Raw genomic sequence first — 26,616 nt, 5'->3', positions numbered from 1 at the left:
GAAGTGAAGTTTTCTTGCTGTCTTCTGTTCCTGAGCGGGGATTGCAGAACTGGTTGAGCCAAATAATTGGTCTGGGTGGTGTCAGCTGATCCATCCAGTGGAGGGTCTGCAAAATACCTCAAGCACTGATCTTAGGTTTCACAATAGTGATGTGATCCCCAGGAGCAATTTGGGAAGGTTCAGACTCTTGCAGCCAGAGGCTGCCTGACCCTAAACTGTCATTTCTAATCTTGTAGCTAATTTGTTAGTCCTACAAAAGCAGACAGGTCCCAAGGCACAAAGGTGGTCTTTTCGGGAAAGGGTTATTACTAATTTTGTTTCAGAGTCAAACCATAAACTAAATTCCTTCCCAAGGTTGGTTCAGACTATGCCCAGGAAGGAACCAGGGCAGCTTAAAGTTTAGAAGCAAGATGGGGTCAGTTAGGTCTGATTTCTTTCACTGTCATAATTTCCTGTTATAATTTTTGCAAAGGCGGTTTCAGTGAGACTCCTTGGCCAGCTTCAGTCAGGGAGCTGATTCACTCTGTGCAGCTGTGGCCCAGGAGTGGGGTTAGGGTCCTGTAACAGATTGTGACCAGGGTTGCCATGTAGCTGGGGAGGAGGCAGAGGTCTCTAACATGGGGGCACTATCTTGTCCTGGAGAGATATCCCAGTGAGTGTGCACTGTAGAGACCCCCGTCCAGACACTCCCTAACCTCCTGAAGGGACAGAGGAGCCTCGCAGATCAGCTGTTTTGAGGCCATCCTCCGAGCAGAAGAGCTGGCATGCTCTTGAGATGTCCCGCTGGGCATGGGGGCTGAGACCCAAACGCCTTCCTGCATGGCCCAAACCTGGCTCCAACCTAGGTCCGCCCCCATCCCCACACAGCTTCAGGAGCAAAGCCAGTGCCCACAAATCCCAAAAAGGTTTTGCTAGTTTGCACCTGGTGGGGAATGGCCATATACATTGAGCACCTATTCTGTGCCTCTCAATAACCTTCTGAGGGGGATGGTTCTCCCCTTTTAAAAATGACGCTGAGGAACAGGGAAGTTAAGGTCTGTCCAAGGTCATGCAGTCTGTAGGGGCCAATGCTAGGAGGACAGCTGAGGTCTGCCTAACCCCCAAGGGCCACACACCCACATCACCGCATCCTGGTCTTCACGCAAAGTAGCCAGGGAGGGATCTAGGAGCCAGGAAGAAACCTCTTCCACAGCCCTACCTCACCCAGCTGACCCCCAGAGCAGGCAGCTGCAGTGTCCTGGGCCAGGAGCAGCATTTGTTCCACAACGGAGGAGGCCACTCCCTGCGTGGTCCTGGGAGCACTCATACCTCTCAAAGGCCCCTCATGCTGCCTGCATCCCCAAATGCTAGCGCAGGCTGACCCCAGGTGGGAGCAGTTCTCTCTTAAGGCTAGTCCTGGGGGCCCAGATCCTGGCCAACCCCTGGAATAAAGGCTGGGGCAGAAGGGGAAGAGGAGGGAGGGGGATTCCACTGCCATGTGGCGGGAACCAGGCACTTCCAACCAGGACCACCTCCTTGCATCAAGGGACCTATCACGTGGCATGATGAAAGTAAAACACCTGGCACGCAGGAGGCACTCAACAGGTTCTAGATGTTCCTATAGTCATTGCTGCCGATGCTTGTTAAGAAGCTCTTTACGCTGGGCGCGGTGGCTCATGCCTGTAATCCCAGCACTTTGGGAGGCCAAGGCGGGTGGATCACCTGAGGTCAGGAGTTCGAAACCCCGTCTCTACTAAAAATACAAAAATTAGCCGGGAGCGGTGGCACATGCCTGTAATTCCAGCTACTTGGGAGGCTGAGGCAGGAGAATCACTTGAACCCCGGAGGCGGAGGTCGCAGTGAGCAGAGATCGTGCCACTGCACTCCAGCCTGGGCGACAAGAGTGAAACTCCGTCTCAAAAAAAAAAAAAAAAGCTCTTCTCTATTTTCTTCTTCAAAAAATTTATATATATATTATTTATTTATTCTTGAGACAGGGTCTGGCTCTGTCTCCCAGGCTAGAGTGAAGTGGCGCGATCTCGACTCACTGCAACCTCCGCCTCCTGGGTTCAAGCCATCCTCCTGTCTCAGCCTCCCGAGTAGCTGGGACCACAGGCACGCGCCACCACGCTCGGCTAATTTTTGTATTTTTAGTAGAGGCGGGGGTTTCCCTACGTTGCTCAGGCTGGTCTTGAATTCCTGGCCTCAAGCAATCTTCCCGCTTCGCGGGGGCAATAATGATCAGTATCGATCTAGCCAGGGCAGGTCCAAGCCGTTTCCTCTAAGGGTTCCCTTCTGAACATCCTTTTCTCATTTAGACTTGGGAGGCAGGACTCAGCACCTGTTTTTTTTTTTCCATAGGCGGAGGTGATGGGCCGGTGAGGCTGGAGAGAAAGAGCCTCGGCCAGAACTCCGAACTCCGAAGCTGACCCAGCTCCCGTCCCTCACACTTCCCGGCTGAGATTTATGGCACAAAACCAGGGATCGTGGATTCTCGCATTGCATTTTGGTGCTTTTTTGCCTGCTTCATAACCAGGCCCTAATACACAGGCGATTTTCAGAGGTTGGAAAATGCGTCCTTCCCTTTCCCTCAGTTTGTGGCTTAGACGGCCACGTCCAAGTTACTTTATCGGGAGAAATCCTTAAGAAACAGTTTCACTGTGAAGTGCTCAAGTTCAAGGCTTCCGGTGGCCCCTCAGGGCCCACGCCGCTAGGAGGGAAGCCTTCAGTCCCAGCCTGGAGACAGGCCGCGTGCTCTGAAAGGGCACGAATGAGGCGACCCCAGGGCTCTGGTCCCAGAGAGTCTCCCCAGCCTGGTTCCCCACCTGTAAATCGGGAGGGTGCACTCAGCCCTTAAGCAGGAGGCTTTAACTCCTAAAATGCTTAGTGAGAGAAACTAAAACACTTGCAGGGAGGGAAAAATCCCGGCAGAATGGCCCATCCCCCGGGGCCATTTGCCTCTCGGTCCACCCAACCCGTGGAAAAGCCGGACCTCCAGGGCGGCTCCCGGCGGCGGCTAAACTATCCGGTCGCAAGAACGCGGAAATGCGAAGCAGCTGCTGGTGGAGCCCGCAGGCCAGGGTGGGACTGTCGCCCGGGGGCGGGGCTAGGAGGGGAGGGGCGAGGCGAGGTTCGCCAGAGGGCGGGGCGAGGAGGGGCGGGGCGAGGCGAGGTTGGCCACGGGATTGGGCTAGGTGAGGCCGACCGGGAGGGGGCGAATCTGGGGGCGGGGCGAGATGAGGCTGGTCCGAGGACTGAGCGAGCCCGGGCGGGCGAGGTGAGGCGGGCCCGTGGGCGGGGCGAGATGAGGCTGGCCAGGGGGCGGGGCGGGCCCGGGCGGGCGGGGCGGGCCCGGGGGCGGGGTGCGTCCAGGGGAGGGGCGGAGCGAGGCGGGCCCGGGGCCTGGCGGCGCGCGGAGGGGCGGGCCCTGGCCGGGCGGTCCCGGGCTGATCCCGGGAAGGCGGAAGGCTTCGGCAGAGCTGCGCCGCCGAGGCTGAGCGGTCCGTTCTCGCTGGGGCCGCCCCGGTGTCCGCTCCCTTGGCGCTATGGAGGCGGCGCTGCTGGGGCTGTGTAACTGGAGCACGCTGGGCGTGTGCGCCGCGCTGAAGCTGCCGCAGATCTCCGCTGTGCTAGCGGCGCGCAGCGCGCGGGGCCTCAGCCTTCCGAGTTTACTTCTGGAGCTGGCAGGGTAAGGCCCGGGGCGGCCGGGGCTGCCTCCTGTCCCCTCGCAGCTGCTGCCCGCTGGGAGCCCGGGAGAGCCTCGGCTCGAAGTAGGGCGGGGATGATCCCTGCGCGCCGGCGTCGCAGCTGGGCGGCCGAGGGTGAACTAGGGAGCCTAGGGGCTCGGGGTGCTCTTCCCACGGCCACCCGCCACCCGCGTACATTGTTTCTCACCAAGCCCGGCGTGGCACGAATTGACTGCGCACGCCCATTTTACAGATGAGAAAACAGACCCAGCGGAGGCAGCCCTTGGTGCGCTTGTGACAAAACCTGCTGGCCCTGAGCAAGGCCATTTGCACCTCGAGGCTGTCATATTCATTGTCCCTAAACTCACCACGCACCGTCAACCTCGTTCTCGGGCCTCGGTTTCCTCACCTGTGAAATAAGGGGTTGAACTAAGAATGTATGAATCTCTTCTCTTCTCCCGGTGATTGGTGGGGAATCTTTCCTGGTTATTTAATGAGATTCCTTGGGAGAGGGTCTTAAAACAATTGCATTTCTTGTAGAAAGAAGTTTCCTTAGTCATCTGTAAGGGAGTTGGAGAGTCTCTGCAGTTGGGAAGGGGTGACGGAGAGGTCGTTAAGTCCTTGATTCTGAGGCAGCTTCTAAGGCTTTCCTATTCAAAGTATTCATCATGCCAGAGCGCCAAACTTTTGGGGTATCATTTTTGAGCCCCAACAATAGGAAAACACATACCTCAACCTAGTGGTCTCGCCCCTTCCCCCTGGCCAGGCCAGGCCTTCCACTTTGCCCCCCCGCCATCACCCAGTGGGGTCTGAAGCCTGGTCCTCCACACAAGCCTTCCTGGTGGGCGGGGTGGGGGGTGCGGGATACAGGATGGAAAGAAGCCAAGGGGTGCGGGGGAGAAAGAGGAGACCTCAGGTGTGGGAGGGTGAGGGGTCCCACTCAGGCTTTGGACCCCGCGCCGGCCCTATGGAGCCCAGCCCTGGGCACAGTCATCCAATGGGGGGCTTTGAGGGGAAATTTTTGGGAAAGGCTTGCAGTGGGAGGGATTGTGACCTCTTCCAGGCTTGTGAGTGACTCTACCCTGCGGGGTGGGGAGGGGGGGGGGTCCCAGGCTGGATGGCAGGGCTGAGAGGCACCCAGGGGAGGTGGGCAGCATGCGTTTCAGGTTGGTGCCACCACCAGGCTGGGAGCAGAGAGGCTGGAGCGACGAGGTTGTGGCAAAGGACACAGGCTGGAAGTGGCTGCGGTGACTGTTCAGGTGGGAGAGGGGACAAGGGCATGAAAGCCAGGAGTGGGATTTGGCCTCGGCCCCTTGCTAGGTCCCTGAACTGGGGAAGCTGAAGCTGGACCCATGAAGGAAAAGAAGCCAGGCTGTCTGTAGAGTCTATAGATTCCCTCCTGCCACCAGCCCCTAGGCCTGCATTTCCACCACTTTTGCAGCATTGCTTGAAAAATGCAAACCCTCAGAGATACGCAGGTGAGGGCTCCTATTAGATCTGCCAGCTGTCACCTCTCCCAGCTCACCTTAGTGAAAGCTAGACCTCTGGCAGTGGAAGGATCTTCCTGGGCATGGGAGCTCAAGGGTTGGGTGGGGCAGCAGCTTGCTGCCATCCCTGCTGGCCTGTCTAAGGGTCTTGCAGTTGATCACGTGCAGGTAAAGGGGGCTCTGTCAGGGCTGGTGCACTAGCTCTACAGCCTCCAAGCCAGGGCCAGGGCCAGGCACACAGACTTCTGTAAAATGGGCTTGGCTGTGTCAGGACCCATCCTCCTGGCCCTCCTGTCTCCCTGCCTGCCTCCCTCATGCCCTTCCCAGCCTTGCCTGGGAGGTCCACCTGGGGCTGGCCATGCTTGCCAGCTGGGCCCCAGGCCCCTGACCAGATCAGGCAGCAGCCGGAGTTAGAGCAGAAGGAACCCCAGGGCTGTCGCAGTCAGCCACCTGGAGGGCACGGGCCCTCTTTGGGTCTCCATTTGAGCAAACTAAGAGCCTGGTTTTGAGAGCACTGAGTCAATTGGAGCATGAAGTGTGTCTTAATAGTGCCAGAAAAGCCTTTTTAGTGTGGCTTGGTGTGAAGGGCAGGAGCCTCTGCCCAGGGACCTGCCTCTGCCACCCAGGGGCATTCCTTGTAGCTGGAGCCTTCCCCCTCGCAAGTTCCCAACCTTGCTGCTTCTCCTGCCTCCAGGGCTCTGCTGGGCTCTGCCTCCCTGCTGTCTGCAGCCAGGAGCCTCCTGGAGCACAAGATTCATCCAACCTGCCCTGCCTGCAGCCTTCCATGGACTGCGGCCCTCCCACGGTGGACCCTTAGGCTGTAGAGCCTTGGCCTCTGGGTAGGATGCCTTTGGAGCCCACCCCTTGCTCCAGGTCACTTGTCCCCCAGCCTGGGTGGGGGTATGTTTTGTTTAACCCTCTAGCAGGTGTTGAGGGAGAAAACTCCAGTGGCTGCATGGAGCAGATGGGAATGGAAACAAATGGGGCTGTGTCAGCTGCCCGGCTGGCATGATTTTATTACGATAAGCACTATAGCGATTACTTATTAAAAGAAACTTTAAAGGGCCAGGCATGGTGGCTCATGCCTGTAATCCCAGCACTTTGGGAGGCCGAGGCGGGCAGATAACCTGAGGTCAGGAGTTCAAGACCAGCCTTGCCAACATGGTGAAACCCCATCTCTACTAAAAACACAAAAATTAGCCAGTGTAGGCCGGGCGCGGTGGCTCACGCCTGTAATCCCAGCACTTTGGGAGGCCCGGGCCGGCGGATCACGAGGTCAGGAGATCAAGACCATCGTGGCTAACACGGTGAAACCCTGTCTCTACTAAAGATACAAAAAATTAGCTGGGCGTGGTGGCAGGCGCCTGTAGTCCCAGCTACTTGGGAGGCTGAGGCAGGAGAATGGCGTGAACCCAGGAGGCGGAGCTTGCAGTGAGCCAAGATCGTGCCACTGCACTCCAGCCTGGGCGACAGAGCAAGACTCCGCCTCAAAAAAAAAAATTAGCCAGGTGTAGTGGCACACACCTGTAGTCTCAGCTACTCGGGAGGCTGAGCAGGAGAACTGCTGGAACCCGGGAGGTGGAGGTTGCAGTGACTCAGATCGCGCCACTGCACTCCAGCCTGGGCGACAGAGCAAGACTCCATCTCAAAAAAAAGAAACATTAAAAACTAAAGGAAAGACACTGCCCCCACCCCACCTCCCCAGGCTGCAGGGACGGGGGGAGTTTGAATCCCAGGGAAAGCAGGGAGTAGACAGCAAAACCTGCAGGGGCAGCGACGGCTGCATCCAGATCAGCCTCGGGAAATGCAGGCTCTTCATCTTGTATGTTCTTGGTGTCTATGGGCCTCCGTTTCCCCAAGTGGTCTGTAAGATGTGGAGGCCAGCATAGATGACCCCTGGAGGTGAGAACGGGCTCTGACATCCCCAGGTTCTCAGGCCTGGCCTGCGGACTGCGGCTGCGTCCCAGGGGTCAGCACACGCTTACTTCGATGGTGAAGACCCCCATAGCTTTTGTTCTTCAGCACTCAATGGCTGGCTGTGGCCCCACAGAGGGGCTGGGGTGCAGCCTCCCCCTCTGCCAGCCCCCCTGGGCTCAATCTCCCAGGGGAACAGAGGGGGCTGCTCAGGAGGCTGGCAGGAGGAGAGTCCCTGCGGCAGGGCAGGGCAGAGGCACTGCTTGTCCCTGAAGCTGGGAGGTGGCTCAGCTGCAAAGCACCCGGAGGGCCTGCAGGCAGCTGGGGGTGGGGACCCTGCTGGGCACAGTGGGGGACCACACTCGGGGACCAGGCCTGCGGGAGGCCCTCGTGCTCAGGGCAACACTGTGACCTCCTCTGACTCCGCCCCCAGCTAAGTTGTGCACTGTCAGAAACAGGCCAGGGAGGCACAGCCTGTTTGTGAATCGGACTTTTCCAGGGTTCCTTCCCAGCTTAGGAGATTGGAGACCCTGGGGGGCCCCTCCTGTGTGTTGAAGTCCCATGGTTCCGGTTCCCCTTTCTTCCTGACCTGAGTGGTCTGAACACACAGGTGAGAGGGAGGGAGCCACAAAGCTGGGTGATGGGACAAACAGGTAGCCCCAGGAGACCACAGAGATTCCGGTCCTGAAGGGAGATGGCTGGGTGTGAGGGGGAGGCAGGAAGCTCTGCCTTTTCTTCTGAGAAGGTGGGACCCTGGGGCCTTTCCGGCATCCTCACAGCCGGAATCTTCTTAGCGAAATTGAGGGTGGTTCTTCACACTTTCCCCCACTGCCCTCTCAACCGGGCAGCTCTTCTGGAAGGCAACTGGACCATCCAGGTGCTGTTCTAACTCTTAAAACACGGCCACAGACCCCCGCATCCAGGGATGGCTGCGGCTCCTCGGATCCTTGCGCCTCTGCAGCTTCTCAGAGTGGAGGGCAGATGTGTGCAGCAGCTGAGGGGCAGCTGCCGGGGTCAGTGGGAGCCCAACATGGCAGGCAGGCCAGAAGCGTGGGCCCAGAAGGCCCAGTCTCATATTCTTGCTCAGGGATTTGTCTTCTGTAAAAATCCTTTGTAAGCGACCATCTCAAGGCACTCTATAGAGATCGTGGGTATTGCACTGTGGCCCGGTGCCCAGTAAGTTCTGGATGCTCCAAAAATTGTACAGATGATTCAGCTGAATTCCATCTATTTTGTTCTAAACCTTCCTCTTTGACACTGGCGTGTCCACACCCCCACTGCAAGGATTCGGCAAGCTGACCTCAGTGTTCTGGTGCCTGCCAGGCCCCCACAGCTGTGTTTTGGGGCAGCCGTGTGGACATGTGCCCTTCTCTCTCCAGATTCCTGGTGTTTCTCCGGTACCAGTGTTACTATGGGTATCCGCCGCTGACCTACCTGGAGTACCCCATCCTCATCGCGCAAGGTAACAGCCCCTTCCCTGTCCGGCAGACTGCCACGGGTCTCCCTCCCTCACTCGGAGCCTCTCTCTTTCAGATGTCATCCTCCTGCTCTGTATCTTTCATTTTAACGGGAACGTGAAGCAGGCCACTCCTTACATCGCTGTGTATCCTTTCTGAATCTGAGCCAGAAGTGGGAACGGGGGTGTTATTTGCGAATGGTATGCATTGTGAAGCAGGCTCCTTTACCAGATGTGTATTTTTTGGTTAAACTAAAAAAAAAAAAAAATCCCAAATGCAAACCTGTCCATGTACACCAGAGATGCCCTCAGTACAGCCCCTGCTGCTCCTCCGAGACCAGCATGCCCTGGGCAGTGCCAGCAGGCCGAGTGGAAGGCAGATTGGTAGAGTCCACCCCTGCTAAGAGCAGCATCGTCCAACTGCATTAGTTCATCTGAGACATTTCTTCCTGCCCTGATAATGTCCTCCGAGGATTGGAAGCAATAATAATGAGAGTATCCGGCGCCTCTCAAGGCGTTAGCTTAGAGGCTAAACCTTGAGGTCTGAGCGGCAGTTGTTGGCCCGGAGGCTTGCAGTGGGAACCCGCTCAGCTCAGAGACGTGTTCCTGCTCAGTGGCACTTCCTGTGAATGAGGGTGAGGCTTCATTTCAGTTCTCTTTGTAAAGACTCACTAGTTGAACGTCACACTCCTTAAAAAGCCAGGAGAGTGTTTTTTTTTTTTTGGTTTCATTTTTGGTTTTTATTTTGAGACGGTCTCGCTCTGTGGCCTGGGCTGGGTTGCAGTGGTGGGATCAAAGCTCAGTGCAGCCTTGACCTCCTCGGTCAAGCTTGATTGCCTTGATCAAGTGATCCTCCTGCCTCAGCCTCCTGAGTAGCTTGGACTATTGAAGAATGCCACCACACCCAGTTAATTTTTAAATTTTTTGTAGATACGGGGTCTCACTATGTTGCCCAAGCTACAAGATGTTTTAACCTTTTTTTTAAGAGACAGGGTCTCACTACGTCACCCAGGCTGGAGTGCAGTGGCTGGATTAGAGCTCACTGCAGCCTTGAACTTCTGGGGCCAAGGAATCCTCCCGCCTCAGCCTCCTGAGTAGCTGGAGCTACAGGGGCATGCTACTATGCCCAGCTAATTAAAAAACATTTTTTTTTAGAGATTGGGTCCTGGTATGTTACCCAGACTAGTCTTGAACTCCCGGACTCAAGCGATCTTTCCACCTTGGCTTTCCAAAGTGCTGGGGTTACAGGCATGAGCTGCCACTTCTGGCCCAAGAAAGTGTTTTGAATGGCACTAGCTGTCAGCCTGTCCTGCCACATCTGTGAAATGGCTTGAGCTGTTTCTTCAGAGTGGAGGAAGGAGGGCAGAGCCAGGCCTGTGGCCTGAGTGACCTAAGCGCAGGCCATGAGAATGTGGGTGTGGAGTGGTGGGAAGCAGCTGGCCTGGAGCCAGACAGGACAGGTCCCTGCCACCACAGGGGTGGCTTCAGCATACACCATAAACTGTGCGTCCCCCATCTGTGACATGGGATCATAATGCCTATGTTTTAGGGTTGTTGTAAGAGCTAGAAGTACCAGAAACACAGTCAAGCAGAGTAAATGACAGGGCCATTGTGGTGGTTTTACTAGAGGCGAGGCTCTGCAGCCTGTGTCTATGGAGGGAGCTGGGTTCTGGCTGAGTCCTGACCCTCTGCTGTTTCCCCGAGTGGCAAGCTCTGCTGCCTCAGTTTCTGTCTGCAGAAAGAGGGATCGCACAGCTGTACTGCACCTCAACACTTCACGGTCAGTCCCAGCTGGTTAAAGGTTTTGGTAAACAGTACTTTGAAGATGAAAAGAGTTACATAATTTACTTTTGAAATAAAATGCAACAGCTTTGTGAAGATAGTGAGGCTGCAGATTAGAAAATTTGGGTGCTGGTGGCACTGGGAGATACCACATAGCTGGATGCTGATGGCGAGTCTGTAGTATCAGCAAGATGCTTATAATCTCCCATTGGTTGTGACTTACGGAGAGCGAAAGAATAGGGTTACCATATTAATGAATACTTTTATTTTTATTTTATTTTATTTTATTTTTGAGACGGAGTCACACTCTGTTGCCCAGGCTGGAGTGCAGTGGCGCCATCTTGGCTCACTGCAAGCTCTGCCTCCCGGGTTCACGCCATTCTCCTGCCTCAGCCTCCCGAGTAGCTGGGACTACAGGCGCCCGCCACCACGCCCGGCTAATTTTTTGTATTTTTAGTAGAGACGGGGTTTCACCATGTTAGCCAGGATGGTTTCGATCTCCTGAGCTCGTGATCCACCCGCCTCAGCCTCCCAAAGTGCTGGGATTACAGGCATGAGCCACCGCGCCCGGCCTAATGAATACTTTTAAATATTGCTTGGGATATACGTCTACTGAAAATTATTGGCCAGGTGCGGTGGCTCATGCCTAGAATCCCAGTGTGTTGAGTGGTCGAAGTGAGAGGATCATTTGAGGCCCGGAGTTTGAGACTAGCCTGGGCAACATAGTGGGATTCCCTAGCGCTCCAAAAATAGAAAAGATGAGCCACGCGTGGTGTCTCATACCTGTCATCCCAGCTACCTGGGAAAAATTACTTGTTTTCGACCTGAAATTCAAATTTAACTGGGTGTCCTGTACTTTTATTTGTGAAATCTGGCAACCCTACAAATAAATCATCTGTAGGATCTCAGGAGCTCCTACTATTGGTCAAATTTTATAAAATGTATATTCAGAATACACAGAATGAGGTGGGATAGAACAGAATTGGTGGGAGGAGGAGTCACAAAAATTAGATTTAAAAATTGAGTTAGTGTTTTAAAAACAGGATTCTATCCAGCCAGCTTCAAGCTACCTTCTGGTGTTGATCAGGCTGTGAGGATTTAGTTCCACTGACTTTTAGCACAGGGCATTGTCTGTTTCAATATCTTCATTAATTAATGTTTGAAATTATAATAACAGCAGTCTCTTGAGTCGGTGCTATGTGCTTGTAGGCATTTTACAGATAAGCAAATCAAGGTGGAAAGATGGAAAGTGACTTGCCCAAGGGCACTCCAGAGACTCTTGGCCGTCCCCTTCCAGCCCTGGCCGCTGTCTCCTGGGTGCTTGTTCAGCTCCCTAGCTGGCCTCTGTTCCCGTGGCGTCACCGAGCTTGGTGCACATGCCTGACTTCCAGCATTGCCCACCCCAGCTGTATCATTTTTGCAGTGGAGTTAGTGGGAAAGGTGGAAGTCAGTAAACAGAAGTTCACATCACAGCAATTTTGCAGAACATTCCTGCTTTATAATGTTGGACTTCTCCTTTAAGTGCTTAGCTTTTGACCATAAATCAGAGAAGTCTGCATGGTCTAGAATTCAGTGGGCAGTGAAACCACTAGGAATGTTCCCAATCCTAGGGAGCAGTCCATGAGCGTGGGTGTCTTTGTATTTCTCTTCTGTAACCTGTTTTCGTTCTTTTGAATTCCGAGCAGGTGTTCACTTGCGACCCTTTTCGTCCCTTCCAAATCCGGCAGGTTCAGGTAGCATGTCCTCCTCTCCCACCCACCTGGCTTCCGCGTGCCGCTCTCTGTGGTCTTGGTTTGTATATGTGAGATGGGAGGGTAGCATGGATGTGGGTGACCCACTGCTGTGTCCCTTAGCACTTGGTAAGATTGGTGTCCTCTTGGTTCGTCCTTGCCCTGCAGAAGTGGATCGTAGACCTGGCCATGGTAAGTATTATGCTTGAAAAGAAAGTAGGAGGAATAAGCTATCTTGGAGAGAACTTGATAGATATTATTTATATATATATATATATATATATTTTTTTTTTTTTTTTTTTTTTGAGATGGAGTTTCACTCTTGTTGCCCAGGCTGGAGTACAGTGGCGCAATCTCGGCTCACCACAACCTCCACCTCCTGGGTTCAAGGGATTCTCCTGCCTCAACCTCTCGAGTAGCTGGGATTACAGGCATGTGCCACCACACCCAGCTAATTTTTTTTTTTTTTATTGATTCATTTTTGTTTTCTTTTTTTTTTTTTTTTTAGTATTTATTGTCATTCTTGGGTGTTTCTCGCAGAGGGGGATTTGGCAGGGTCACAGGACAATAGTGGAGGGAAGGTCAGCAGATAAAAAAGTGAACAAAGGTCTCTGGTTTTCCTAGGCAGAGGACCCTGCGGCCTTCCGCAGTGTTTGTTTCCCTGGGTACTTGAGATTAGGGAGTGGTGATGACTCTTAAGGAGCATGCTGCCTTCAAGCATCTGTTTAACAAAGCACATCTTGCACCGCCCTTAATCCATTTAACCCTGAGTGGACACAGCACATGTTTCAGAGAGCACGGGGTTGGGGGTAAGGTTATAGATTAACAGCATCCCAAGGCAGAAGAATTTTTCTTAGTACAGAACAAAATGGAGTCTCCCATGTCTACTTCTTTCTACACAGACACAGCAACAATCTGATTTCTCTATCTTTTCCCCACATTTCCCCCTTTTCTATTTGACAAAACCGCCATCGTCATCATGGCCCGTTCTCAATGAGCTGTTGGGTACACCTCCCAGACGGGGTGGCGGCTGGGCAGAGGGGCTCCTCACTTCCCAGAAGGGGTGGCCGGGCAGAGGCGCCCCCCCCCCACCTCCCGGACGGGGCAGCGGCCGGGCGGAGGCGCCCCCCACCTCCCTCCCAGACGGGGCGGCTGGCCGGGCGGGGGCTCCCCCCCACCTCCCTCCCGGACAGGGCGGCTGGCCGGGCAGGGGCTGCCCCCCATCTCCCGGACGGGGTGGCTGCCGGGCGGAGGGGCTCCTCACTTCTCAGACGGGGCGGCTGCCGGGCGGAGGAGCTCCTCACTTCTCAGACGGGGCGGCTGCCGGGCGGAGGGGCTCCTCACTTCTCAGAGGGGCAGCTGCCGGGCGGAGGGGCTCCTCACTTCTCAGACTGGGCGGCCGGGCAGAGACGTTCCTCACTTCCCAGACGGGGTCGCGGGCGGGCAGAGGCGCTCCTCACATCCCAGACGGGGCGGCGGGGCAGAGGCGCTCCCCACATCTCAGACGATGGGCTACTGGGCAGAGACGCTCCTCACTTCCTAGACGGGATGGCAGCCGGGAAGAGGCGCTCCTCACTTCCCAGACTGGGCGGCCGGGCAGAGGGGCTCCTCACATCCCAGATGATGGGCGGCCAGGCAGAGACGCTCCTTACTTCCCAGACGGGGTGGCGGCCGGGCAGAGGCTGCAATCTCGGCACTTTGGGAGGCCAAGGCAGGCGGCTGGGAGGTGGAGGTTGTAGCGAGCCGAGATCACGCCACTGCACTCCAGCCTGGGCAACATTGAGCACTGGGTGAACGAGACTCCATCTGCAATCCCGGCACCTCGGGAGGCCGAGGCTGGCAGATCACTCGCGGTTAGGAGCTGGAGACCAGCCTGGCCAACACAGCGAAACCCCGTCTCCACCAAAAAAATACGAAAACCAGTCAGGCGTGGCGGCGCACGCCTGCAATCCCAGGCACTCGGCAGGCTGAGGCAGGAGAATCAGGCAGGGAGGTTGCAGTGAGCCGAGATGGCGGCAGTATAGTCCAGCTTCGGCTCGGCATCAAAGGGAGACCGTGGAAAGAGAGGGAAAGGGAGAGGGATCCCCAGCTAATTTTTGTATTTTTAGTAGAGACAGGGTTTCGCTGTGTTGGCCGGGCTGGTCTTGAACTCCTGACCTCAGGTGATCCACACGCCTCGGCCTCCCAAAGTGCTGGGATTACAGGTTTGAGCCACGGCAGCTGGCCACTAGCAGTTTTAGAATGAAGAATTGAGCATCAGTTAACTAGCTTCTTCTTAGGTTCATAATGGCATGTTGGCCTTGTCCTGGAGAGGGGCTGACTTTTTTTCATACTTGGCTCAGGGCCGAAAATTTCCAAGGGCTCCTGAGGGTGGTTCAGGATGTGTTTGACCACAGACCTCTCCAAGGTGACAGAAGTGAACGTTTCTACCCAACGAGAAAAGAAGGAGGAGAACTAACTGGTGGTCACAGGGCACTGCCTGCCACACGCAGACTCATGAATTTCTTTCCCCTTTCCCCCAACATCTTGTCTGGAAAGTAGACTAGATTCTCGGTTACATTTCTGTTACATTTCAACCCTGTGACTTGGGAGAGCAAATAAGTAGGGTTGCCATATTAACAAGGAACACTTTTTCAGTACGTGTATGTCCAAAATACTGCATGGGTCCAGGTGGGGTGGCTCACGTCTGTAATCTGAGCACCTTGGGAGGCCGAGGCAGGCGGATGACCTGAGGTCAGGAGTTGGAGGCCAGCCTGGCCAACAGGCGAAACCCTGTTCTCTACTAAAAGAAAATACAAAAATTAGCCAGGCATGGTGGCGGGCGCCTGTAATCCCAGCTACTTGGGAGACTGAGTCAGGAGAATCGCTTCAACCCCGGAGGTGGAGCTTGCAGTGAGCCAGGATCACGCCACTGCACTCCAGCCTGGGTGACAGAGCGAGACTGCATCTCAAAAAACAAACAAAATATTACATGGGACATACTTGTCCTAAAACATTATTTGTTGTTGTTCCGAAATTTAAATTTAACTAGATGTCTGTATTTTTGTTTGCCAACTCTCACAACCCTGTAAATGAGCCATCTCTATGTTCTCAGTAGGTCTTACTACTGATGAGTTGGGGTGGTTCTAGTTCTATTAGCCCCCATACAGCAGCTGTGAGCCTTCACCCCTGAGGAAACATCCTTCTAGCAGTGTTGAGATACAGGCTTGTCAAGAATGGCGGGATGTGGTGGCTCATGCCTGTTATCCCAGAGCTTTGGGAGGCCGAGGCGTGCAGATCACCTGAGGTCAGCAGTTCGAGACCAGCCTGGTCAAAATGGCGAAACCCTGTCTCTACTAAAAATACAAAAATTATCTGGGTGTGGTGGCGCATGCCTGTAATCCCAGCTACTCGGGAGGCTGAGGCAGGAGAATCACTTGAACCTGGGAGGCGGAGGTTGCAGTGAGCCAAGATCAAGCCATTGCACTCCAGCCTGGGCAACAGAGCGAGATTCCATTTCAAAAACAAAACGAAACAAAAGAATCAAGTTCAGGGGTCAAGGGCAACAACAGCTTTTAGGTGTTTCTTCTGTGCCCTTAGCAGTAGTCATCTATTCTAACTATACATTGATGATATAACATTTCATGGAATATAATTTTGATTCTTTCCTTTATCATGCAAGGGCTGAACACCAGGCTCCGTGCTGTGTCTGCCCATAGCCCTCCTTCACTGACTCAATGAGTGTTCCTCACGCACCTGCTCTGAGGTACCAGGGTCCAGGGCACAAGGTGGCCCAGATCTGAGGGTTGTGGAGCCCCAGTGCAGGAGAACGAGCAGGGCCTTCAGAGCTCACACATGGTAGCAAAACCCCAGAATCCTGGAGAGGAGCGGGTGCTGCTTGAATCAGTGGAAACCTCCACTGTAGAATGTTCCATTTTTTGGCTTTCAAATGCAGGTACCCGAGATCGTTCCCCCAGAAGTCCTAAACAGTGCTTTCATGGTTAAATTGATAATTCATATACTCATAGTTTATTCACAAGAAAATGATTAAAGTACTTAAAAATGATCTGCAAGGCCGGGTGCAGTGGCTCACGCCTGTAATCCCAGCACTCTGGGAGGCCGAGGCGGGCGGATCACAAGGTCAGGAGATCAAGACCATCCTGGCTAACACGTTGAAACCTCGTCTCTACTAAAAATATATTTAAAAAATTAGCCGGGTGTGGTGGCGGGCACCTGTAGTCCCAGCTACTCAGGAGGGTGAGGCAGGAGAATGGCGTGAACCCGGGAGGCAGAGGTTGCAGTGAGCCAAGATTGCGCCACTGCACTCCAGCCTGGGTGACAGAGCAAGACTCTGTCTGAAAAAAAAAAAAAAAAAAGATCTCCATAACAGCTAAGCATCCCTTCTTTCCAATCCTGTTCCTAGGTTAGACTGTTTTACAGAAAAACTTCATAGTCTCCAATTGAATTAATGTGATAAGACATTCCAGGGCTTGGTTGGGGCCCAAACCAACACTACTTTAGGACTGTAAAAATGGCTTTGCTCCTGAAAGATGAATCTGGTAGAATATCTAGCAGGCAAGCTTGTGTTTAACACGAGTGTGTTGTAATGTGGTCTGGGACCCTGATGTGTGTGAACAAAGCCAGCTTCCCCAGCTCTTCCCATTCCGCACTGACTCCTCGCCACCCCGCCGAGCCTGTGTTCTGGCTGGTTCTCTGGTGCGAGCCCTCCCTTGCAGTCCTCCCTCCTCTGCTCTGTCCAGGTCTCCTGATTGCACAAGAGCCCCTCTCCTCACAGGTCTCCCTGCCTGGGGTCAGCCATCCTCCGAGCATCTGCACCCAGGTCTCAGGGTGACTTTAGTCCTGCCACAGGCCTGACCACAGGTTCTTGGTCAACTCCTCTGCCCAAGAGCACTCCCTGCAGTTCCCTTTTCCATAATTCCTTTTTTTTTTTCTTGTGAGACAGAGTCTGACCCTGTTGTTCAGGCTAGAGTGCAGTGGTGTGATCTCGGCTCACTGCAACCTCTGCCTTCTGGGTTCAAATGATTCTTGTGCCTGAGCCTCCTGAGTAGCTGGGACCACAGGCACACGCCACCACGCCTGGCTAATTTTTGTATTTTTTGTAGAGATGGGGTTTCACCATGTTGGTCAGGCTGGTCTCGAACTCCTGGCCTCAAGTGATCCTCCTGCCTTGGCCTCCCGAAGTGCTGGGATTACAGGCTTGAGCCACTGCACCCGGCCTCCCTTCTCCATAATTCTTCCTTGTCCAAGTGACACCTTCTCTCCTCCCAAGTCATCCTGGGTGCACCTTTATCATCACGTTTGCCAAACTGCATTATTATTAAGGATTTATTCCCTCAGCAAGGATTTGTTGAGTTCCGGCCAGGTGCCAGCACTGTCACAGGTCCTGGGGACCCAGCAGGAAACAGACCCGAGCTTTCCTTCTCCAGGGGAGACAGAAGGTAAACAAGCTGCTCTTGTCAAGGCCAGCGGCTTTCATTCGCGCCAGAGCCTGTGGCCAGTTCTCATTCCTCTTCTTCATTCATATCGGTAGCTTTTGACACCATCGATCAGGACTCCTTCTTGAATCACTTTGCCCACCGGGCTTCCAGGAAGCCTTGCTCCCCAGTGTCCCTTCCGCTTGATCCTTTCTGTGTCCTTGCTGGTTCCTCCTCAGCTCCCTGACTTCAGTGTTCCCAGGGCTCCAGCACACACCGCACAGCCAACCACTGGCTACCCTTGCCTGACGACTGAGCCTCTCCAACCTCGCGTGTCCAGAACTGGGTTTCTGATCTCCCACCCTGCCCCTCTCCCACCTTCATCTTAACGTGTCTCAATTAATGGGAACTCCGTTCTTCCACTGCAAAGGCCAGAAACACTGGAGATTGGAATCACACTGGATTTCTCTCTTTTTTTTTTTTTGAGACAGAGTCTTGCTCTGTCGCCAGGCTGGAATGCAGTAGCATGATCTCGGCTCACTGCAACCTCCACCTCCTGGGTTCAAGTGATTCTCCTGCCTCAGCCTCCCGAGTAGCTGGGACTACAGGCACGTGCCACCACACCCAGCTAATTTTTGTGTTTTTAGTAGAGGTGGGGTTTCATCATGTTGACCAGGACGGTCTCGATCTCTTGACCTCGTGATCTGCCCGCCTCGGCCTCCCAAAGTAGTGGGATTACGGCGTGAGCCACTGTGCCCAGCCAGATTTCTCTTTTTGCCACATCCCATTACCACTCCCTCAGCAAATCCTGTTGGCTTTGCCTTTGAAATATATCCGGAACCTGAACACTTCTCACCTCGTCTGTTTCTACTGCCCTCGTACAAACCCAGGTGACTGCACTAGCCTAACTGGTCTCCCGGGTGTCACCTTGTCTCCCTTCGGTCTACACTCAACCCAGAGACTGGAGTTCAGCCGCTGAAGAGGCTGATGCTGGCAGGGCTGGTGGTGGTGAGCGTTGAGGATGCTGTGCAGAGCAGCAGGCTGATTTGTGAGGATCTCTTACCTCACTGTATAGCAGAGGCCTGAAAGCACCACCACACGGACTATCAGAATAGCCAGAAATTCAGGGCTGAGGCGCCGCGGCTTGCTGCTGGAGTTTTTGTTTGTCAGTTCAGAACAGCATAGTTTTCCCCAAGCTCTAAAACACAATATCTCAGTACTTTTTTTTTTTTTTTGAGACGGAATTGCACTCTGTTGCCAGGGCTGGAGTGCAGTGATATGATCTCAGCTCACTGCAACTTCCGCCTCCCAAGTTCAAGCGATTCTCCTGCCTCAGCCTTCCTAGTAGCTGGGATTACAGGCACCCGCCACTACACCCAGCTAATTTTTTTGTATTTTTAGTAGAGACGGGGTTTCACCATGTTGGCCAGGCTGGTCTCAAACTCCTGACCTTGTGATTCGTCCGCCTCAGCCTCCCAAAGTGCTGGGATTACAGGCCTGAGCCACCGCGCCTGGCCCCTCAGTACTTACTTCTCACTGGAGGTGTAGATAGATGAACCTCTGTGGCCAAGCATTGATTCTTTCTCATTCCCAACTTCAAACTAGCTCTGGCCATTAGTTACCCACTGCACGGTGGAATCTGTGAGTTATAAATAAATGTCTTAGTCTGGGCGTGGTGGCTCACACCTGTAATCCCAACATTTTGGGAGGCCAAGGCAGGCAGATCACCTGAGGTCAGGAATTTGAGACCAGCCTGGCCAACATGGCGAAACCCTGTCTCTACTAAAAATACAAACATTAGCCAGGTGTGGTGGCATGTGCCTGTACTCCCAGCTACTTGAGAGGCTGAGACAGGAGAATTGCTTGAACCTGGGAGGTGGAGGTTGCAGTGAGCCAAGATTGTGCCACTGCACTCCAGTCTGGGCAACAGAGTGAGACTCTGTCTTAACTAACTAAATAAATGTCTCACTATTCCATTCTTTTTCACCAAACTTAGGTTTCAACTTTGTACAAATCCATTATTATTTTGACACTCCAGCCTGGGTGACAGAGTGAGACTGTCATAAATAAATAAATAAATGTCTCACTATTGCATTATTTTTCACTAAACTTAGGTTTCAACTTTGTACAATTCCATTATTATTTTGACTTGAAAATTTGGCTTCAAAAATGCTTTGAGTATCTCGTGCTCTTTTGCTTTTTTTTTGAGACGGGAGTCTCACTCTGTCGCCCAGGCTGGAGTGCAGTGGCACGATCTCAACTCACTGCAAGCTTCGCCTCCCGGGTTCATGCCATTCTCCTGCCTCAGCCTCCCGAGTAGCTGGGACTACAGGCGCCCACCACCACGCCCAGCTAATTTTTTGTATTTTTAGTAGAGACGGTGTTTCACCGTGTTAGCCAGGATGGTCTCAATCTCCTGACCTCGTGATCTGCCTGCCTCGGCCTCCCAAAGTGCTGGAATTACAGGTGTGAGCCACCGCACCCGGCCTCTTTTGCTTTTTTAACAAATCAACTCGTGACTTTCTCACATTTTATCTGCAAACAGAATCTATGTACTTTCATCAGCGCGGCCAGTAAGTTTGCACAGCTCCAGTGTCTGTGGAAGACGAGAGACTCGGGAACTGTGAGTGCGCTGACTTGGAGCCTCTCTTCCTATACCTGTGCAAGTAAGAACCGGACTCACATGGTGGGGAGGCCTTTGGTAGCACCAAGTGTCTACCTAGTAGGGTGTTAAGTTGGTGTTGAAGTAACGTGGTCCCTGGCGCTTTACTACTTTACAAATGGCTACTCAGCTAGAACCTCCTAAGTGTATCCATGTTTACAAAGATTTAATGCAAACTGCTCTCCATTTTCTGTAAGATCCAAGTTGCCAAGAAAAAAAAAGTGAAAGCCTATTTTTCTCTAAAAATCTGGCCTGATATTAATTAGCTCTGTCTTCTTTGAAAGGATAAAGAGGTTGATTATATTGAATGTACTAATTTATCTTAAGAATTTGAATATAACAGGTTTTAAAATATGAAAATCATACAGTGGCTTTTGAGAATCAATAAAATGTGTAGTGATGGAGATTTTCGGCAGCCGCATTGTTTGGTCTCAACTTTAGAATTTTCACTGTTCATTTGGATTCTTACAAAAACTACCTAAAATACATATATGGTATATGTAGGTAGAAACATTTTTATAATTCAGAGCTATCACATTAGTTGGATTTACTAGTTTTAGATATTTTAAGTAGACTTCATCACGGTTCTTCTGCATCTTAAAGGGCTAATGTCTCCATCCATGGTTGCTGGTCTTTATATTCAACAAGTTACTTGTCTTAATTATGTCTTAAAATCAAGACTTTCTTTTTTCCTTTGACAGGGTCTCGCTCTCTCTCACAGGCTGGAGTGCAGTGATATGATCTTCACTCACTGCGGGTTTCCAAGTAGCTGGGAGTACGAGCACACACCACCACACCTGGCTAATTTTTAATTAGTATTATTATTATTATTATTTTGAGACAGAGTCTCGCTCTGTCGCCCAGGCTGGAGTGCAGTGGTGCAATCTCGGCTCACTGCAACCTCTGCCTCCAAGGTTCAAGCGATTCTCCTGCCTCAGCTTCCTGAGTAGCTGGGATTACAGGCACACACCACCATGCCTGGCTAATTTTTGTATTTTTAGTAGAGACGGGTTTTCACCATGTTGGCCAGGCTGGTTTTGAACTCCTGTCCTCAAGTGATCCACCCGCCTTGGCCTCCCAAAGTGCTAGGATTACAGGCGTGAGCCACCACGCCCAGCCAATTTTTTGTAGAGAGGGGTCTCACTATGTTGCCAAGGCTGGTCTCAAACTACTGGCAGGCTCAAGTGTTCATCTCACCTCAGCCTCCCAAAGTATTGGGATTACAGGTGTGAGCCACTGCACTTGGCCCTGTATGTTTTCTTTGGAGAAATGTCTGTTCACATGGTTTGCCCATTTTTTAATTGGGTCATTTGAGTTTCTTACATATTCTGGTCATTAACCCTTGTCAGATGTGTGGTTATTAACAGCCTTTTAAAAAGTTTGTTTGAGAGTCCTTTGTTGGCCGCCTTCCTAACTGAAGTCTTCTGTCTACTTATATGATTGAATTCTTTTATTTAAATGATGATTTAATCAACAACTATTTATGTGGTGTCTGTGTGTAAAGTCTTGGTTTATCAAATGTGTCAACAAAACATTTTATAGGATTTGGCCTCTGCCCTTCAGGGGCTTGCAGTTTAGTTGGAAGGTAGACCAAAAAACTTCTATGTCAATATGTGCTAAATGCAGAATGTGTTAGCAGAGAGTTTTGACAGGCTGGTTTTGGGCTAGGAAAGGCATGCCTTGAGCTGCAGGCAGTGGTCTTCTCTAACTCCCAAGTCACGCCACTCCCTGCTCTTGTGTGTCGGTTTAAACTGTTACTCCAATTTCCTAAATGTTTACTAAGTAAAGGGCTATGGCACACAAATAAACTAAACAAAATAGTTCTAGTTAGACCCTTGGAAAAATCTTCCCCTTTTCTGGGCCTCAGTCTGTTTATCTATAAAATGCAAGGATAGAAATCAGTGATTCGAAAACATTTATTGTTTGTTTTTTGAGACAGAGTTTCGCTCTTTCGCTTAGGCTGGAGTGTAGTGGCATGATCTCGGCTCACTGCAACCTCAGCCTTCCGGTTTCAAGCGATTCTCCTGCCTCAGCCTCCCAAGTAGCTGGGATTATTACAGGTGCCCGCCACCACACCCAGCTAATTTTTGTGTTTTTAGTAGAGATGGGGTTTCACCATGTTGGTCAGGCTGGTCTCGAACTTCTGACCTCATGATCCACCCGCCTCAGCCTCCCGAAATGCTGGGATTACAGGCGTGAGCCACTGTGCCTGGCCAAAACATTGTTTTTAATTAGTGGGAGCCTTTCTTTAAATAAAACTACCCAGATGCTCAATTTGTAAGTGAGAGTTGCTTTTGGAGGGTTGGGGGTTGCAGGTTAGCACAGAGACAGTGGAAGGGAGCTCAGTCTCTCCGGCCTTCCGCAGGCAGCGCTCGAGTACCTCCTAGGTACCTTCCCTCACGAGCAGTTTCAAAACCATTGGGCCATTGGGCTAGGATGCATGGCTGTTTTTTGTTTTTTTGTTTTTTTTTTTTTTTTTTGAGACGGAGTCTGGCTCTGTCACCCAGGCTGGAGTCAATTGGCGCAATCTCAGCTCACTGCACCCTTTGCCTCCCAGGTTCAAGTGATTATCTTGCCTCAGCCTCCTGAGTAGCTGGGATTACAGGCGCCTGCCACTACACCTGGCTAATTTTTGTATTTTCAGTAGAGACAGGGTTTTGCCATGTTGGCCAGGCTGGTCCCGAACTCCTGACCTCAGGTGATCCGGCATGGCTAGTTTTTATGTAATTATGAAATACAGCACTATTTGGTTTTCTGTACTACCAAACTCTGTCAAGAATAGTTAATATATGTTGTTAAAAAAAGAATAAAAATAATTTAAAAATAATGGTTAATATATATTGGGATATTAAAAGGGAAAGACATTATTAGCTAAGCCCCAAAATGTCTGAGAGGCAAGTTACTTATTGCTGCAAGTTTTCTTTTACAGCAAGAATAATCACAACCTTAATGACCACCAATGATTTTACAAGTAAGCAAAATATCTTCTCACTTCCTTTTTGAGTTTTGTGCTATTTGTGTCTCCTTCATTTGTAAACTGTCTTAGGGTTTAATGGATGGACTTCGCTCTATTGGATTATAGATTTAGAAGATGGCAACAATGTATTCCTAGTCTTATTGGTCACCATTTTTATTGTTAAGCCTCTCCTTATAGTACAGGGGATAGACTATGCACAAGACAATAGATTCCTATCTCCATGGAACTTCCACTTAAGCAGTGGAATTGGACATGAGGTAATCACACAATTCCCTATTGAATTCTAATGGGACATAGTTTGGAAGAGTAGGGCAGGATGAGCATCTAAGGAGAACCTGGCCTAGTTTGCAGGAGTTGGGCAGATTAATTTGAAGAAGAGTGATCGTAAGGATGAGTAGAGGTTTAGCCAGAGGAAAGGATGTGGGCGGAGGCCAGACTCTTAACAAGGAGCAGCATTGTGAAGGTCATGAGCGAAGGACAAAGGGCTAGAGTGCGGAGAGCAGGGGGACAGTGACAAGCGGGTGAGTTTCAGGAGAGGAAGGACGCGAGACTGGCAGTGGCCCAAGTATCCAGGGCCTACAAGAACTGCCTACAAAACAGTAGGAAGGCTCTGGAGGCTTTGAAGCTGGGAAGTGGTGTCACCAATGGACTATGTTTTTGTTCTGTTTCTTTAAAAGAAAAAGCTGTCATGGAGGAGGAAATACTATGGTTAACCACAAAAGAATGTAGTAATTCCTTAGGCTGTTTTCAACTCCCAAATCAAGCATATATTATACATCTTTGGAAAATGATTAGAATAGATGGTGTCACCTGTGAAGATCAGAAAATGTCCCCAGCATGTAGACCTTTTAAATGAGCTAATTATTATTTGAGAAATAGTGCTTCAGAACAGAGATATGTTTGTTAGTCTCTTCCTGGAGGTTATACCTTTGCTCGAATACTTTTTGTCAGCTCTGATGATAGGACTAAAATTGTTCTGGTCAAAGCATAAACTTTGATCAAGTGGGAAATGGGAAGGAAGACAGGCTTGGGTCTTTCCACAGGACTTGAATTCTCAGCATGGAAAAGAGAGTCAAACCACAAGTAAACAACAAAACCTATACATTAGAAATTAAAAGATCAAGATTGTTCTAATTGTGATTTATTTCTTATCTATGACAGCTGTTCTTGAAAGTGATCAGTATATCCGGGAATAACTTTTTTGTTGTTGTTTTGTTTTGAGATGGATTCTCACTCTGTCGCCCAGGCTGGAGTGCAGTGGTGTGATCTTGGCTCACTGCAACCTCTGCCTCCCGGGTTCAAGCAATTCTCCTGCCTCAGCCTCCAGAGTAGCTGGGATTACAGGCATGCGCTACTATGCCCAACTAATTTTTGTATTTTTAGTAGAGATGGGGTTTCACCATGTTGGCCAGGCTGGTCTCAAACTCCTGACCTCAGGTGATCCGCCCACCTCAGCCTCCCAAAGTGCTAGGATTACAGGCGTGTGCCACCGCGCCCGGCCTGGGAATAACTTTTTAAAAACAGTTCAGTTAAAATCTTACATGTGTTTTTCAAACACAAAGATATCTTAAATCTCATTAAACCTATTTATCAGGAGTGTATCCGTACCTTAAAGTAGAAGTTAAGTCACTGTTAAAGTTATATATATTTATTTATTTATTTTTCCACAAAGAGACACATTTTCATGGTTACTTGAATATAAAATATGCTTTGTCGTGTGGGCCAGTTTTTCAGGATGATCTTAACAGAGTATGTTAAACCACCCTTGCTTAACATGGAACGTTCTGAGACAGCAGCACTCTCAGGACTTCAGATGAGTAAAGGGATTTTTAAAAGTTATAACCCTTCTTAGGCTGGGCACAGTGGCTCACGCCTGTAATCCCAGCACTTTGGGAGGCCAAGGTGGGCAGATTACTTGAGGTCAGGAGTTTGAGACCAGCCTGGGCAACATGGTGAAACCCTGTCTCTACTAAAAATACAAAAAATAGCCAGGCGTGGTGGTGGGCACCTGTCATCCCAGGTGCCTGGGGGGCTGAGGCGGGAGAATCACTTGAATCCAGAAGGTGGAGGTTGCAGTGAGCCAAGACAGGCCACTGAACCCCAGCCTGGGTGACAGGGCAAGACTGTCTCCAAAAAAAAAAAAAAAAAAGTTATAACCCTTCTTAGCCAGAGCCACATTACTATCAATTGAGCACGTAAGATGATAAATTATTATTTATGAAGTTGGGCCAAGGGGCCAAAAATTGTCATTATGATAGGGAGATCATTTCCCCAGAAATAACTGGAACCAAAATTGTTCATTTCGGAGGTTGGGGGTGAAGCTTTATTTAGGCTTACACTTTGAGCAGGAGGTGGTTTTGCTCTGTATTGTAAAGACGGTTTTTAATACACTTTTTTTTTTTTATTTCAGTTCTTCTACGTTTTGTGATCATGCTGGCTTTAAATATATGGGTAACAGTGACAGTACTTCGCTACCGGAAGACCGCTATAAAGGCTGAATGATGGATACATTATTCCTTCACACAGTGGATTTTGAGTAACTGAACCAAAGGAAAAAGAAGCTCTTTGCTAAATTAAGGTCTTTTATAAATTTAGTAAATCAGTTTATAATCTTTGAAGCCAAAGGCTTTTTTAGACTTGAAAGAGCCACTTAAATTCTTGTTTAAAAATACCAATTTGCCTCCTCCTTCCTCACTTCGTTAGGTTATGGTAGCGCTCAGACATCTGCAGTGTTGAGAAGGCCAGTCACTGTTGGAAGTCATCCAAGAAGCCCATTTTGAGGCCATTTTGACCCTTACTCTTAAGTTCTCTATGAAGAACTACATCGATTTGTTGGCTTTCAGAATCTTTTAGGAAATAAATCCTCTCCAGGACAAAAATGAACATGGAGTGGCATTTTGTTCCAAGTCAGAGGTGGGCACCTATAATAAATGACTAGGGTTCACTTTCTGGGACTGATGTTTAATTGTAACACAGATACAACAGGGTGGCCTTGTTGTATATAATACAGTATTATACCTGCATGTGCTCTAGCAAGGATACCAAGGCAAGCATACATGTAGCTGGCTTGAGTTTGTACCAAAACAGTCCTTCAACTTTGCACTGTGCCTTAAGTAATTACTAACAAACAAAAGGTACTAGGATTAGCTGCAATCTCTACTTTCGATGAGGAAATCCCAGTAAGCTTTCTGATTCAAGTACAATGCTGCCATTTTTTAAAGGGCCACAACTATAGAATTACCACTGTTGGAATTTGGTACAAAATATGTTTTGTCTATTGAAAACATACACGGTAAACGGCGTTGTTAGGTAGGTTCTGTCCAGTTCTTAGGGATTTTTTTCACATTATAGCATTTTTACCCTAAACATGATGTTGAGATTATTATATACTGTATTTTCTTCTAAATTAACCCTAATGTTTAAAAACTCACTTTCCCCCTTTAATTGAAGGCATTGTTTTGTTATATGCAGTAATGATGTTTACCAGAGATTATTGTTTCCTATGCAAAATAAATTTTCATATTTTGAA

At 50.6% G+C, this 26,616-nt stretch overlaps 1 protein-coding gene across 3 annotated transcripts; it reads left to right on the top strand.

Moving 5' to 3' along the window:
- The first annotated feature begins 3,370 nt into the window (after window positions 1–3,370).
- Window positions 3,371–26,616, top strand: SLC66A3 (solute carrier family 66 member 3). 3 transcript variants are annotated; one of them, XM_019021409.4, is made up of 7 exons: window positions 3,371–3,667; window positions 8,446–8,528; window positions 8,600–8,669; window positions 12,169–12,226; window positions 19,994–20,114; window positions 23,040–23,081; window positions 25,498–26,616. In XM_019021409.4, the coding sequence occupies exons 1-7, from the start codon at window positions 3,525–3,527 to the stop codon at window positions 25,587–25,589; spliced, it is 609 nt and encodes a 202-aa protein (XP_018876954.3). In that variant the 5' UTR covers window positions 3,371–3,524; the 3' UTR covers window positions 25,590–26,616. The 3 variants fall into 3 exon arrangements, with proteins under 3 accessions (XP_018876954.3, XP_018876955.3, XP_063552134.1); XM_019021410.4 differs by lacking the exon at window positions 23,040–23,081; XM_063696064.1 differs by lacking the exon at window positions 19,994–20,114 and having other exon boundaries at window positions 25,498–25,604.

The sequence above is a fragment of the Gorilla gorilla genome, chromosome 12, assembly GCF_029281585.2.
Source record: "Gorilla gorilla gorilla isolate KB3781 chromosome 12, NHGRI_mGorGor1-v2.1_pri, whole genome shotgun sequence".
Lineage (NCBI taxonomy): Eukaryota > Metazoa > Chordata > Mammalia > Primates > Hominidae > Gorilla > Gorilla gorilla.
Note: the sequence above shows the minus strand (reverse complement) of the source record. Positions and strands in the feature narration are given on the sequence as shown.

Coding starts and splice junctions, on each gene's coding strand:
- SLC66A3 (XM_019021409.4), top strand. CDS start 3,525: ATGGAGGCGGCGCTGCTGGGGCTGTGTAACTGGAGCACGCTGGGCGTG. Junction 8,529..8,599: donor CCCCATCCTCATCGCGCAAG/GTAACAGCCCCT, acceptor TCTCTCTTTCAG/ATGTCATCCTCCTGCTCTGT. Junction 20,115..23,039: donor CTCTTCCTATACCTGTGCAA/GTAAGAACCGGA, acceptor TTTCTTTTACAG/CAAGAATAATCACAACCTTA.